The sequence below is a fragment of the Aptenodytes patagonicus genome, chromosome 5 (genome assembly GCF_965638725.1).
Source record: "Aptenodytes patagonicus chromosome 5, bAptPat1.pri.cur, whole genome shotgun sequence".
Taxonomy (NCBI): domain Eukaryota; kingdom Metazoa; phylum Chordata; class Aves; order Sphenisciformes; family Spheniscidae; genus Aptenodytes; species Aptenodytes patagonicus.
This window is the reverse complement of record NC_134953.1, coordinates 73090111-73106577: the sequence shown is the minus strand read 5'-3', so window position 1 is coordinate 73106577 and position 16467 is coordinate 73090111. Positions and strand designations below refer to the sequence as shown.

Below are 16467 nucleotides of genomic sequence, written 5' to 3'. Positions count from 1 at the left end.
AGGTAAAAGTGTTTATTATCCATTCTGATAAAGAATGGGCCTTTAGAGAGAAACTGGTTAAAGTCAGTGGTTATTTGGATAAAAGGCAGGCATAAAACTTGCACAGAATTGAGTTGCAAACCCTGCAAAAAAATTAAATGAAAAAAACTAAACCACATGAATTCTTAATGGGCTGGAGTATCTGTCAGCAACTAGAATGAATAAAGGAAAACACCAAAAACTATTGTAACTATTCTAGTTACAAAACTGCCCCTAAGAACTGCAGTAATTAAAGCTGGGAAACTCGTGTTGCGAACTTTGGCCTGCAACAGCAGTACCAGCAGCAACTCTTAGAGGAAGCAGCAACAAATAATTATATAAAAAATTTGAGATGTAAACTAAAAACCAAGGAAAGAAGAAAATCTTTCTGGTAACAAAATATATGTAAGAAATGTAACAACACGGACTAGAGTAAGTCACAGTTCAAGAGATGCAAGATTACAACATACCAGATACCCCTTCCTTTGGAAGAAACCCCAATTTTAAACTCATTTTTTGCTTATACTTCAAACCAAGCACCCTGAGGGACTGTTCACTGTATGGATGCATTTTAAGAACTATGTCAACGCAGCAGCTCTTGTCTTGCCTTTTCTTTTTTCAAATATTTCATACAAGAATCAGAACAAAACATGAACCCAGGTCAACACCTAAGAAATTATCCTAGTCCGCTGTCAGAGGGTAACGGGTAACATTGGGGAATTTTTGAAAGGAAGAAACCGTTAGTCCCACGAGACGCATATAGGAAGATGTATAGTTCTGGCACCTGGACATTCCATGGCATCCTTCCATTTTCTATAGTCTTTTCAGCACTGAGAATAATTAGTTGCTACTTGTTGCCCCTTGCCCTTAAAAGATGTTCCCAATGCACGTAATAAGACATTTATACCACCTCCCTTCACCCTCACTCCTGAAACACTCCTATTCTCCAGTGCACACAAAGCTGGACAATAATTCAGCAGAGTCCATCAGCATTGCTCATACTCTTTCCTCTTACTGCTCCACCTGTCTCCACACACATTTGGTAACTATTATCTTACGAGTGTAAATTTCTGTATCAGCAATTACCTCTATTTGCAGTATTTGAAAGTACTAGCCCAATCATGTACCTGGTGATACTTGGGAGTATTAAGCCTATTCCGATGACCTAGCAGAGTAGCACCTTTCAGAACTGGGAGCTGGGGCTACTGAAGTTACTTGGCCTTCCAGTTTTATCTGTTCAAGAATGTTCTGCTGTTCAAAACAAAAACCCTAAACCAAAGAAACAAAAAAACAGTTTGTCCTTCTTTCCAGAAAAAAAGTCATATAACTGGACCTCTCCTGAAAAAAAAAAAGCCAATTGTACTTGCAATTGAAGAAAATATATCACTTTTTCCATCGAGGCTTCACTTGCATCTTGGCAGTCTTTCACAAGGAGAGCATCTGATTTTACCCACTGACGGGGTGTAATGTAACACTGCTGCAGTGAAGACAGCCACAAAGGTACACTGAAAAGCAGAAGTGGTTTGAATGAGGAAATGTTTACAGCGAAGACTTAATCTAATCCTCACTTGATGGAGGAGGAAATAGTTACCTTTCCCTTTGTCAAAATTAGACTTCTGATTTATAGATCCTTTTGACTGACACTTGGTAAAAGTTGCAGCTATTTATTTCTATTTTTAATGGAACCGGGAGCCTGGATGTCAAGATGAATGAAATCTACAGATGCAAATTGCAGAATAAAGTCCCAGGGAAAAGAAAAGAAAACAAAACAACCACCACCACCACCCAAAAACCCCAAAACAACCAACAAAACAAAACACCTGCAACCTCTTTTTCACCTAGTTTGTAAGAAATATATTCCCTTAAAATGACTCAATCATAACAGAATACCAAAAAAAAAAAACCACCCCCACCCAAGCAGCAAAATTCAAAATTCATAGAGCTGATCTCCACAAACCTGAATTCCTGTGGAAGCTACAACCTAACTGTAAGAGAAACAGAGAAAAAGGTGATGGAAAACCCAGCCTGGTAACTGGTGAAAAGCAGAGACTTTCTGACCCGAGAGACCTCCCCATCAGTAGATGAAGGCGGCCGCCTGACGCCGAGGGAGCGCAGCAAGGCTGTAGTTTTACCCTTGCTTTCCAGAGAGGCTGAGCAGGGGCAGTTGTCGGCGGGGAGGTCACGCTGCCGCCGCGTCCCTGTGGCACGAGCACAGGCTGGCGTGAACCTGTGAGGCCACACCAGCTCCCCACCGGGCTCCCGCCTGCCAGCATCCCCGCAGGGCTGCGGGCAGCACACAAGGGAGGCTGGGCCACCTCTTCCAGGGACAGCCCGCATTCAGGCTTACTTGAACAGCCATGATGCTGTAAGATAAACCTCCATAACGTACGTACAAAGTTCTGAAACCTTGTCGTATATCTGTACCAGTTTTGACACTTGTATATTGTTGTACTTTGTATACTGAGGAAATGACAGCCACACTTTCCATTTCAGGGAAGATGACCTCAACACATTTATATGAGATAAGTGTATATATAAGCTGATATTAGATAAGGCAGTGGGATGACTCTTCCCACTCTTTATCTCATGCCATGTACAAAAGTGAAACATTCGTAAAAATGGTCCTTTAAATTTGCAGGAAAAAGCAAAACCACACACACACACACAAACCCCGTATCCATGATTAACTGTTTTTTCTTTTCAAGCAATCTCTAACCCTCTTAAGTCATTTTCCAAAGCTCCAGACTACCTGCTTGAAACAAAAAAGGCATCATTTCAGAAACTAATGTATTTGGGCTTTTTGCAAACAATTTTCAAAGGATATCTGTTTCTAAGGAAATAAATGTACAGAGTTTATATAATTAGATACAACTTTCAAAATATTCCAAGTAAGAATAAAGTACTTCATAATTCCATTAAATTCAAAGTACATTATAATAAGTAGTCACAGTGGTTTTGGAAAGCAAATACCTGCCTGATAAGTTTATTAGATCTATTATAATATCTCATTTCAAATGAGACTCCCCTCCCCTACTTCCATGAATGACCTCAACTATTCTGCTATCCCATCATTTCAAAAGAATAAAAACCATAGAAGAATAAGCTGATTCAGATGAAAAACAACAAAAGCCAGTTCAGAATTTTTAGGTGATCATTATAATAATTTCAGAAGGCCTCTCTATTTGTATCAATTCAGGTAAAATAATTTATTATGAATGGCACAGAAAATTAAGTGAACTGACACATACTACATTCAATTATAAAATTTTCCAAATCCAATTCTGTGCCTTATTTAATGATGTGGAACAGTTATTTCCAAAAGAAAGCTTTAAAATAGAATTTCAAATACTAAATAGCAGTTATGCAAAGCAAAATGTTTAATAAAAACCGCAAATCTTTAAGGCTAGTAATTTTTAACAGAAACCCACTGTGAGTCGATTACAAAAACAAAGAGATCAGTAGTCGATGCAGCTATGCAGACAAGAAAGGGAAACCTGGTAGATTTTTCCTGATTGTGAAGACGGAACAAAAAAATAGTGCCAAAGGTAATAGAAAAGACTTACCATTCATGCTGAAAAGCTAGTTTTCAGAAACATATTGCTCCTAATATTAATCCAACAGTTGATGAAGTATGTTAATCTCTACAAAATCAGTGCTTCGATCTCTAAACACACTTACACGCTAACTGGAAAGAGAGAGCACACAGAATCCAGAGAGCTGCTCTTCCTTATGAGCTCCTTGTGATGCAAAAAACTATGAAGCACAAGACACCAGTAGTAAACCAAAAATCAATATTCAGGACACGGATATTTGGTTTTGCTCATTAACTACTTCTGTTCTGACCAATGCTACCTATTCATGTCTAAAGCAACTCAAAATGGCAGGGGGAAAAAAGCATGCAAACACCAGGAGGTTTTAAGATGTTCTCAATTATATCAAGCACTGGTTGTTTCCATGGCAACCTTAGACCAGAATTATCTGTTGACTTGTACCCAACTAGTAGTTATTCTAAAGCTTTAATCAATTCACACAATGTACTCTGTACATTATTTCATATTTCACATGTATTTTTCCCTACAGATATATGTATCTAGTGATTATTCAGCTAAATCTCTGTACAGACATTCCACGGTATTTGAAAGTATATTGATACTATTTTGAATCAGTTAGAGACCAAATAATATTCCTCTGACTATTCATCACCCATCCATTTGCAATTTAGAGACTATGAAGATGACGGAAAGATGCAGTTGTGCTGACTCTCCTGACCATTTCAGTTATCCAAGTTGTTAATGTGTTCTCTTATTATGCACAGATTTGGAAAATATTTGTACTAGTTCAAGAATAAAAGTCACACTGATCTTACTGTCTCTACATTCAAAACCAAGCAGCCTCATTCTCCTTTCCTTTCCCATTTCAATCCTGCAAAGAGCAACAAGCCATTATGAAAACAAAACAAAAATCAAAACATAGGTTCCATATAGTTGCAAGTGGTCATAGTCAAGACGTCTAAACTAAGAATGAAATACATCGTTCTGATGACCACCCTTTCATCCTTCAGCTGTGCAGCACAACTGACCACGTTACCGGTTCAGGCTGTACAATCACACACGCACTCAGTCAGCTTTTTAAGACAGATTCCAAGGCTTGCGGTGTCCTGAGCCACCTCAGCCCTAACTGGATTCCGAGGATTTTACAAAACACATTCGTTTCATGCATCAAGCCAGAAACCAAGGCACTTTCGAAAAATTGTACGGTTTACATATCAAAATAACGAAGCAAAGATGTTAAATTTCAAAATTAACCACTGAAAACCCCCGAAGGCCATAGACCACATGGCAAACTACTCAAACCCACACCACTTGACGACTGACAATACAAACAGAGTCCACCCAACAAGGGGCAGCTCCTTCCCCTTCAGCAAACCCATAGCTTCAGCAGTAACTGCTTGTGAAAGGACATACGTAGAAACAGACCTGTTACAGTATTTCATTACAGCAGAAGGTATAAATATATTAACTTTCTTTTTCTTTTCAAATGAATTCTACCTCAAACCTAAAACAAGAAAAATTCTGAGAAGTCACTTTCCAAACTTTTTTCAGGAATTAAAAAGACTGCTTTTACCTTGAACTTCAAGAGTAATTCACACTAACTGTCTGCTATGTCGCTTCACCTGAAACCTTACACCAACATTTCATAAGTTGCTGTGATATGGGCAAAAGAGTTGAGAATATTCAAATATCCTTACAAGGCAAACACCAGTGTGTTTCTAAAACACTATTAAACTTCCTGTGAAATGAATCTATGACCTGAATTCAGTGACCTGTGCAATTCTATGACAACAAATTCTCAGGTTAAAAAAAAAAAAAAAACAAAAAACACCAAACTGTTTCTCTTCCATTTTTCACAAAGAATTTTCACAGATGATGTATTTTTCTAGAGATATAATTAGGAGTCAGTAGTAGACAGAAATAGTCCCTCCACTGTACTCCTTATCTTCTCTATCACTCCTTCAGCTACAGTGGTAGTGAAATGAGAATCTTGAAACGTAGACTTAGTCCACGCGTACCTACAGTATTTTCATTTATTATTTTTTAAAAAGAATCTATAAATTGAGAGTAAAGGTTCAGGATAAAGATTCAGAATTTCACCCCGAAACCAAAGCTACATCATCAACCACCATTCGGCTACCAGCTCAGTAACTTTGGCTCAGAAAAACTGCATGCAACCACTGTGCTTATTTATGACTTAAAACAGCCTTCGCGGAACAGCCATTTTCACCATGTTTATCATCAAGAGACATGACAGTCCATTTCCTCATCAAGCATGTCATAGGAGGAAGCCTGCCTTAAATAGAGGGGGGGGAAAAAATAGCAGAGACTTGTACACAAACAGGTCACAATTTGTAAGTGTCAGTAGGTCAATACCATTTTTCTCTTCATGTTATATAAACAAAAATGCTTCAGTGTTATTTTTTCAAATGGCTATTTACATAAAAAAGAGCTTCTACATAAACACAAGTATGCCTCTATTTTTACCAAGCTGAAAATATTTTGGAGAAGTGGAAGCTCGGAACTTCTGCACTTATCATTTATCTTCCCAACAAAACTAGACGATCCTTTCCCATCTCATTTAGGAGACCTAGATTTAATCTATTTTAGGTCAATGCATTAACACCTTTTTGTTTCCATATTTACTGCTTATCCTCTGAGAACAGATTCACTCCCTACTCATATAATATGTTAAATTGCAAGCAGGGAGATGTATAAACATTGATTTTCTTCATGGTAACACTGTGATGCTAAGCATTTCCAATAAGGCCTATTTTCAACTGAAATAATTGTGCCATCTCAAATCCATCAATGAATCTGAAATCTGGAACAAAATTATCATCAATTACCATATTGTAACATTTTAAAATGAGTATTTAACTACAGAGACAATATTTGCTTTGCAAAATAATGCATGGCTTTAAAAGAAAAAAATGAGAATCAAATGTCAATTTACTTAGATTGTGATACTTTTTGAAATCTCTCACTTTTATTACCCAAAATGCAATCATGAAAAGTTTTAATCCATACAAATAATACTGTAAACTGTTCACTAATTAAGAAATTAAAGCTAATGATAGTCAGCATTCCAACGCTAAATACATAATAGTTAAAACCAAACACGATTTTATATTGTTTACCACTGTATAGAGCGTTCTGATGTATACAACCCTTAAAATAAAATGATGAATGATAAAAAGCCCTATAATTAGAAGTTTAAGCTGTGCAGCAATGTCTGCCTATTCCAAAGTTCAAAACATTACAACCTTTAATGAGTTTTCTATTTCTGCTAACTAGCTGATTGAATTTGAAAATAAAGGAAGTAATTTAGAAGTAAAAATTGGGGTGGGGGCTTGCCAAAACAAGTCAACTGTGCTTTAAGAGAAAAGAAGGGACGAGGGATAAATTCTCCTGCCAGCCACCAGTCCACGAACCAGCCCCCACCTTCCCCTGCCTGATGCAATATGCTGTTCTTCAAATTAATACCTTTAGGCAATGGATTGTAAAACTGCCCCCGGCACAGATCAGTGTTCGTATTCGATTACAAATATGCGAGTTCTTCCCTTGCCAGGCAAACTGAAGAGCGAGTATCTATACAACAAACAAACCCCCTACTTACTTGATTTGTCCCATAGGACTGCAAGTTCAGAGCAATGTTGGCTCTCATTTTCCGGAGCCGCTCTCTGTTCATGCGCACCACTCTTTGAATGCCTATGGAAAAGGCGATTAGCAAAGCCTTCCAGTCTCTGCAGCGCTGTGGCTGTCCCTGTGCACTGGTTACAAGGTACCTCCTTCTGAGCTGCCATCTATACACACCGGTGACTTTTACAAAAGCAAAAGAGAAAACATCTGAAGGGAGCTGGACAACCCAGAGCCACTAAGAGCTATGCATGTGTCAAGCTTCCTGTATGCAGTGTTTTCTAACCACTACTCTCTTCTACTTCCTGTTAAGAAAAGCTCTATAATGTACTGGTTTATACTGCTGAAAGTCTCTTCTCATGTCAATCGAAAAGTGCTTTTTATAAAAAAATACGCAATAATTGCTCTAGCATGTTTTCACGGCTTTTTAATGCATCACGTATTTTATATTTAAATACACACTTTATGTCAAACTACTATAAACAACTTGTTCAGAAGTAAAGATCAGAAGGCAGATATATTTTTTTTAATTTACCACAACCATGCGTGAAAAAAGAAAAGTGACTATTTTGCAATTCTTCCCCTGTTATTAAGATGGAGTACTACCATCATCATAGCACACAAACAGTTGTAATCTAATCATTAGTAATCTCATGTTTTCAACTAAACAACTTTATAAGCAAGGAGGTTACTTGCAAAAACTACTGAAGAAACTATTATTTTATTATTGGGGGGGGAAGTATTCTTTTCCTCCTTTGAGAAAAAACAGACTGAAGAAGTTGAATTCTAACATACATATAAACACGACTGCATTGTACTTGTAGTAGAACCCTAACTGGGTTCTACTTACTCCCAAAGAATGAGCGAAATGCATTTAACTTTTTCAGTAATAAAGTACCAGAATGACCAGTGTTGGCAGATCCTTATCTAGCAGCGTGCTCACTCTCCCAGCCCCAAAGGCAGCTGGAAGGAGAGTCACAAAGTCACAGTCACCAGCTCCTGACATTGCTTATGTAAAAGCTTTGCATGCAAGTCTCCTGGAATTGCGTAAGAAAGTTTTTTCATTCACAAGAAATTCAAGTATTTTCAACTGTAGAGTAAGTCTAGAAAGCATCATTCTTAATGCACAGAACATAGGGGAAATAAATTGAAAGCTGTATTTAACATTAAATTACATTAATTTGCAAATGATGTAATTTTGCACACTTACAACGGGTAATACTAAACATTCGTTTTTGTGAAAATGGAAACACACACATTAGGCAGGTTTCCCAGTATATCCTCTGCACATATAAGATGTGGCTTCTTAAGAATTTAGGCTATTCTTAAGAAAGATTGAAATAACTTTTCCACAATCTGTCTCCTGTCTTACAGTCAACACATGTTAAAGACATAGCTCTCATTTTTCACCACCATACTTCTCACTGAATAGTTTTCAAATGTCAGCAGATATCCATCCTTGGACATTACATAACTATTGCATAACAGCTCTGCGCTTCAGAAAAAAACCCCGTAAGGACAAACCACCTATGATAATGATAAAACAATAAAAATGCCAAGGGACAGGCTTTACAAATTTGGCTACATTCCCCCAACAGGCACTTCCACAGTTGTTGTAATTGGCCTCAGTCAATGCAAGAGTTTAAATTTCTAGACTCTACACAAAGCACAGAAATGCCGTTTGCTTTCAGGCTCCAGAAACACTCTGGAAACGTAATTTCTTTCTCCAGCACCTGTTCAAAATTTGAAACCAAATTTCTAAACGCTTATATTTTGCACACTGGTTTGCAAATCTGGATGAGCACCTGCTATGTTGTTGGTGACCAGGCTGCTCTCCCCAGCCAGGGTCAGGCGCTGCAACCTTCCCTGGATCCCATTACAGGTCCTTTTCCACCTTACACCTTCCAGCCTTTTACCTGCTTTGTCACAGGATCAGTGCTGACTTCCATGGCAACCCGTCGGTTCAAGGCTCTGCTGCCAGAAACAAGAGCTAGTGAAGACCACGGGGATCCATTTGCCTTATCAGTGGTCACAAATAGGCAGAGGGGATATATTATGTGCCATATATAACCAAACACTTTACGATAGAGTAATGCTATGCCACCTTCCACAGAGCAGTATAAGAAATACTTAGCAACAAGATGCTTATTTCCCTGCCTGGTGAACTTTCCTCCCGGGGCTGTAATAGCCCCTCTGGAATTGTACAGCTGTGCTCCTCTGTAGCTCACCGCAAGTCCCTAGGCATCCAGGGAATCCTTCCAAGAGACTATTATTTTCTCTGACCTTGGCTGTTTTCTCCAGTAAACAAAGCCACCTGGTATGATGGTGTGCTCATCTTGTCTCTCTCCTCTCCCATGGTTCTGAGCCTTCACACTACTGTTGTCTTATCTTTCACACAAGTCTTCAACTAAACCATTTTGTTTCCCTGGTCTCAGAGAGGGTAATTTACAAAATTCACATTACTTCACATTACGTAACTTAGAGTCTGCCAACCCTCCAGAGTCAACGGAGAGATGCGGGAACTGCCAGAGATCAACTCTGCCCACCAAAATTCAGAGCTCTGAATGCACCCAAGTGACTAACCTGGACACTTGAATTAGGTGCCAAAAATAGGAAGCAGAAATATCCACCCTCTGAGACCACAAAAGTGAACTGGTTTAAGTGAAAACAGGTTATCAAAAAGGGATTATTAAAAGATATCCTAAGGGAAAACTTGGATTTGTCAGAATTTTACAAACTACTGTCAGTGAACTCTGTTATAGAAGTTCCTCTTCACATGCAAAACATGAAAAGAAAGTAGTGGTCATATTTATACACAGATAGTAATACACTCTTCCTAATCTCGGAAATTTTTGGCATTGACTGGCATTGCCCAATGATAATACAAAATACTACCACACTGACTTGCTGCGAAGCCCACATCCCACATGGACATCAATGTCTTCAAATGATTGAAGATTTAAATTTAAAAATCAAATCATTGATTTTTAAAGGTGCAATCTCCTATTTCCTTTTACCTAATCTTTCATCTTATTGACATACTAATCTTCCGAATCAATGCAACATTAATTTATCCACACCAAGTATTTTGTATGTTACATATGAAGCGCAGAGTCCACAAGCTCCGACATAGTATCTTATGCCCAAAAGCTCAGTAATCAGCAATGGATGGTGCTTTATCAAAGTACCTGCTTGTCTTAGAATTTCCACTTGCTAGCCAGCACTGCTCTTCCTTAGAACAGTTTGTAAATCTTTAAATACAATTAAATGCTTATACGGACACGGGCAAACAGACTTGAGGTCATCTTACTCATGCTCCAAGCTGGAAGAAGAACCTGAGCCAGGTCTGACCTAAAGCTGTGCAGTGCTTGTGGTTAAGCTCGTATGCCCTCCCAAAAGAGCAAAAGCTGGCTGTGCTCCAGCCAGACCATGAACATCCAGATGTTCTACCCACTCAATGCAAGTCTCATCAGGTGTGTGTCAAACTGTGCACAGGTATGACCCATATAATATCAAGCCTGATTAGGTTCACTTAACTTTCACTGAATAACTTTTACTCTACAGACAGTCTCTGTGGCCTAGGAAACCTTTCTGTTACCAAAAAAATGGCCTACTTCAGGTCAGGTATCTAAAACAAGTAATGTTTGAAGACATTAATTAAGACTAGTCAGTTGCCATCCAGGTCTCCTATTAGTTTCTACAGCCAGGGAAGTGTTGAAAATCCACTCTTTGTTCGTATCTATTGCAAAATAAGCCCAAGCTGCCCAGGCTACACAGTGTATGTGCTACCTGGTGTACGCCAGGGAGCTCATAACCCCAGTGCCTGACCAAGCAACACTGGCACAGGGGCTCAATGCCGGTGCAGTGGTCGCCTTTGCCTGCAGAGCTCCATCTCTTCCAAAGCACTCCCAAACACTCAGTTCAAACCGGCTAGGCATACAATTTAAGGAAAGCGTTACTCAGAAAAATCTAAGAGAGAGAGTTGCTTCAGTGTTTCTAACCAGTTTCTAAAATTTCTGTTCTACAAGAGATAACGAAGCTCCAACTTCTTCTTGCAGCCAAAGTCAACACTGAGATGTTAAGAATTTCCCCGAGGCAGAAATTTTATTTTCACTAAATTCTAGCCACTAAATCTTGACAATATTTTAAAACACATTAGAACACCCAAAAAGGTGGGTACGAGATTCAGCTATGAATGTGAACATTACATGTGAAAGTTATAGTATTTTGATAAATAATATTTCAGTAAAAATTTTTAAGGTACTCTCCCACAAATTTATAAAAAACAACGTAATGATGATAGCCACAGAAAAGGGCTAACACTGTGGTCCTCTAATCTGATGAAGGCAACAAAAACATTTATACTTTTCCTGATGGCCAACCCAAAACCTTGTGTGCATTTCCCAGCAGCTGATGCCCAGTGTATCTCTCTCAACCACAGGTAACAACACACAACACTATAACCCATCCACAGACTTTTAGCTTCTTGCTGAAAAAGAATCAGGAATAAGGTAGCTACGCGGACAATTTCTTTTTAATAATTTCTGCTAAAATATCATTTCTCAATTTCTAAGAAGCAATCCTACCCTACCAGTCAAGCCCTGAAAATCAAGGATTAAGAAAAAGAGCACCCTCCTTTCCTCGAAAAACCTAGATGGTTGAGTAACGCCATGATTTGTACAGTCCTGCTTTAATTGAATACAGAAAAAGGCATACATTATCATTTTAAAATATTTAAAATGTTTCCCAAGTAAAGTTACCATGAAATCCCTGAATTTTAAAAGAAGTACAAAATAGAAAAACATTAAAAACTACAGCACACCTATATATCTTTGAAATATATTTATTTTACTTCTAGGATCTAATGCCATACTACTTAGTTTCATACACAGATCTGAAATTCTCTCACACTATGTCAAAGCTGGGAGCGTCTTCTCTAGTGTTTAATGAAGGTTAACCATGAATTTCTTGCAATCGAAGACATACAGGAGTTTTTAAGACAATTAATTGTATTCCTTGACAGGACCTTGAAAAATGGATCCATGATGCAAAATAAATTTCAGATCACCTACAGTTAACTAAAATTTAGGTCTTACTTCCAAATCTTGAAACCTAATATTTTCCTGGTTACCTACAAAGCTGACTCTCAATCTACCTGTTTACGCATGTTCTACTTCTCTTCAAGGGCTAAATAAAAAATATTCTTTTCTATCTTCTTATTTTAAATATTTAAAATTAGTATTTCTCCTTTTCAGTACTAGCCTTCATCCACAAGTAAAAAAGACACACTGTGACATTTTCTGCATATTTATTTTGTTGTAATCTATGGAAAAATAACTTAAAGAAACCTTATAAATGAATAATAAAGAACTTTTTTTCTAGAGGTTAAAAACAGTTTATTTATTTGCTTTAAAAACGTAAAAAAGGAAACATCGTTTCCTTTATGCATCAGTTATTTCAACAATGAAAGTCCAACTTTAGTATTTATTATTTATTACAAAAGGAGTGAGCAATGATTTGATACAAAGTGTTAGTGAGGGTTCCTCCATTTTTAAGAGCTTGAGGATCTTGCTGAATTTAGCAGGTCTCTTATTGACCAATAAAATATTTGTAAGTTGAAAAATGCAGTCAACACATTTAAGAAAAAGAAAATAATTTGTCTAATTTTGAATTATAAAATACAAGTTTATAAGCATTTAATAACTCTAAAATTTGTTAAAAAACCTAGAGCATTCTGTGTTATAAGCCTGAGGAAATATGTATGATATTTTTCTAGTTGTTATATAAACATTGAGAGAAAAAGGACGTAAAATGAAGTATACAGATAGCCATTTCATAACGAAAAAATAAAAGAACATTTTCATCAGAAATTATGTAATTAAAAACAATCCATTTTGAGTCTTTCCAGGCATGCATATTTCAGAAAGAATTATGGGTAGAAATAGAGGCAGAAAAAGGGTCCTTGAAAAAGCAGATGTATTTTGATTTTCACTATACGTCCAGCACTATGACACTAGCTTGCATTTCTTTTTAAACACACGGAAGGAAGAGCAGTATTTGCTGGTATCTTACAGATTTAATGGCTTTCCATTTTGAAAGAAAGATTTTTCAAAATGTATATAAACAAAATAAACACAACCAATAACTTTACTGTTTAATAAAACACAAGGAAGTAAATCCATGCAGTCTTTGTGTACATTTACATGCACTTTTTTTTTTCCTAAAAAGGTTAACCCTTTCTAGAGAGCCCCTCTGAGAGCAGTACTAAGGCTGGGACTGCAGCACTTCTATAAATAGGACTGCCAAGAGGAAGTTGTTGCTATGGAAATGCTGGTCATATTTCTATTTTCACTCAGTAGACCTCTACTGGCATCTACTGTACACAAACTTAATTGCAGCAGACATCTAATACCTTCATCTCTCATCGGGAAGCATAAATTAAGGCTCGCATGGTCCAATAGCACCGTTTATTCTTTATCCATGATGATACAAAAGGAATAAAAAAAATGACTAAGAATGTAGAGAAGAATAAACAAAAGGAAAAAATGTCAAACCCTCCTTGTATTCAGCATCTGATTTTTCATATGCAAGCTAAAAACTCTCACTATTCCCATCAGTTTTCTTGTCAGAATTTGACAAATTCATCATGGAAGATGATGCGATTTTCCATGTACACATAACATGGCAGCAGATCAAGTTTCCTCATTTCTATCAACACATATCCAGATATTTTGAAGTCAAATAGCTTGTAGTCATAGTCCAAAATCTAGTGTTGAGAAGAAGGGGACAGAGAACTCTTTCATTACAAGTCAAATCTTCCACAAAACTGTCCAACTTGCCAAAGAGAACTGGATTCCTCTCCTTTCTAACACGGCTCCTTCCTCCTTGCTTTTCTTAAAGCTTCCTTCAAGATGATGTACTCGCTGGTGCTTACGGTCTGGATTGTCGCATTGCAAGATAGAGGTTTTCAGAGTGTGAATAAAGATTACACAATAGCTCCATAATAAAACAAATCCTAGTGAAGATCCATCTTTGAAATAGTTGCTTTCACATTAAGTATAAGAAATCTTCTGAAAGTACTTGTAGAAATCTGTTTGGTCCATGCCCTTGCAGATCATAAGCTACTCAAATAACCCTCCATAATTACTTCATAGCAAGACAGTTCGACATACAATCACAAGTTTTGTACAAACCCTGTTACTTTTCACCAAAAAAGAAAGTACCCTAAGACCTGTGTAAGTGGTTCTTGTTATACTTGCATAAAATAGTTGTCTGCCAAGACCAAGTAAGATGCTCCTGGTTTTGGACAAATGAGGTCTAGAAAAAACAGGTAAGTGTGTGGACTTATTTAAATTAAAATCCAAGGTTAAATTTTGAAGAAATTTAGCATATGACCTCAGTAACTCTTTCTCTCTGAAAGAGCTAACAGCAGACAAAGGTTTTGGTCCACTTAATTTACAACAAGATATACTGTTGATTAATAATGAGCATTAACGGTTATTCATCAAAATGAGTAAGATGAAGTTCCTGACTTAGAAGAAACACCCTAAGAACTTGGACATTTTGCTCAATATCTGACTGGGTTGAAGGAGAAGCTACTTGCTTGAATTCTGGCCGATCTCCCATCAGAACAATGATGCTGGAGACCTGTCTCTCCCACAGAAACAGTAAAGGCTCCTGCAGGTAAGCAGCTGCTGTGGAGGGGATCTTGGCTACAGAAAGCTTCAGGCTGATGAGCTCTACTTTTTCTAGAATCTGCAGGTTTGGTCTATCCTTCCTTGGCTTAGCCACTTAGTTATATTAAGGAACTGCCCCAGAAGAGGCACATTAATGTTTGAAAACCACTGCTCAGGACAAATTAAGCATTACGTGTCCTCAGTCAAGAGTGCCTCACATAACAAATGATAATTAAACCCGAGAGATCTGGGGGTCACGCTTAGAGCTAATTCTTGATATAGGCTAATGGGAGGAAGTGAGAGAATGGACAGTAGTAAAATGCTCACCAAAACTGAAGTCTTGTAGATAAAAATTCTTTACTATAGTAGTAGTTACACTCTGCTATCAGATTCTGTATTGTACAGTAAAAGACCAGAATGATAAATACTAGAGTAACTAGAATCATTTTAGTCCCTCTTTCAGGAAGCCTGTCTGCATTTTAAATCACCAGCACATTCCCTAGAGGAAAAAAAAAAAACAAAACCAACTGACTCCACTTTGGGCTAAATATTTTAAATTAATACTTTGGTTTTCCTCCAAAACCAGAGTGTTCCCCGGTTATATGACATTGTCCTGGTTTCGGCTTAACCACGACAGACATTTAGGTTCAATTAGGAAAATATCCAAATAAGAAAGAAAGCAAAACCAAAGTTACTTCATCGGATGGGATAGTGCTTCTTCATAGAATGAAAGAGTACAGAGTGCAAATCATAATACAGTGGTGGCTTTCATAAAGTATGATCTAAAGTACAAAACATTTGGTCATGTGATGTGGAGGTACACGCGTGCCTCTACTTGTATTAGGAACAGATCCTATATTCCTGCGCCTTACCGCTAGACTACAGACTGCCCTGGAGCGTCCTGGTCCCTCCACTCCTACCAGCCTGCTCAGCTTCAGATATTCTACAAAACAGGGGAAAGACTGAATTAGTAGAGATCTAGCACTACCCCTCACAGCAGCTAGAGTGGAAAATTGTCGCTAAATCCCTGAAAAGTAGAAGGGATGCTGCTGGTCCCAAGACAGGAAGAGGCTGTAGAATGTGTAAGAGGATATTTCGAAGTTTGTTAAACACTCCTAATACACACACTGTGCTAAGTAAGCAGTATCCCAGTTACAGGAACTTGCATTAATACAGAGGCATCAGAATTACAGCTCAGACAACAGGATTTCTCTATATACTGAAAGTAATTACACTAGGTTTACAGAATTTATGTTAGTCTGCACTTAAATGGAGTAACAAATGCCATCTGCTGGTTTAAGACCAAACTGTGAGGCATGAAAACTGTAATACCGAACAGTAAGTTTTAAAAGTACTCAGTCATTTATCTGTAATGTGTTGTATAAACACAACTAAATAGCTCAGGTTTTTTTAGAGGGGAAATAATTCACGCACCAACTTTCTAATTACTGGCTATTTTTCAGTGAGGTAGTAGCAAAGTGCACAGATCTTATTTTTTTTCCTATCTGTGATGGGGTTTCATTTATAAATTACAATTTATATCCAGTTTGCTTTATGTAAGGTGAATTTATTTATTAGCAGTC

General features: G+C 37.6%; 1 protein-coding gene across 4 annotated transcripts in view; it reads right to left on the bottom strand.

The window, feature by feature from the left end:
• Positions 1–16467, bottom strand: part of PRKACB (protein kinase cAMP-activated catalytic subunit beta) — a 76382-nt gene that overhangs the window by 30786 nt on the left and 29129 nt on the right. The window contains exon 1 of one of the 4 annotated variants that reach the window (XM_076340507.1): positions 7189–7390. The exons of 1 other annotated variant lie outside the window; for it this stretch is intronic. In XM_076340507.1, the coding sequence (XP_076196622.1) occupies positions 7189–7375 (187 nt within the window). In that variant the 5' untranslated portion in view covers positions 7376–7390. Of the gene's footprint in view, positions 1–1145; positions 1288–3581; positions 3925–7188; positions 7391–16467 lie in introns of those variants that run through there. 2 more of the 4 variants (XM_076340509.1, XM_076340510.1) reach the window with 2 other exon arrangements.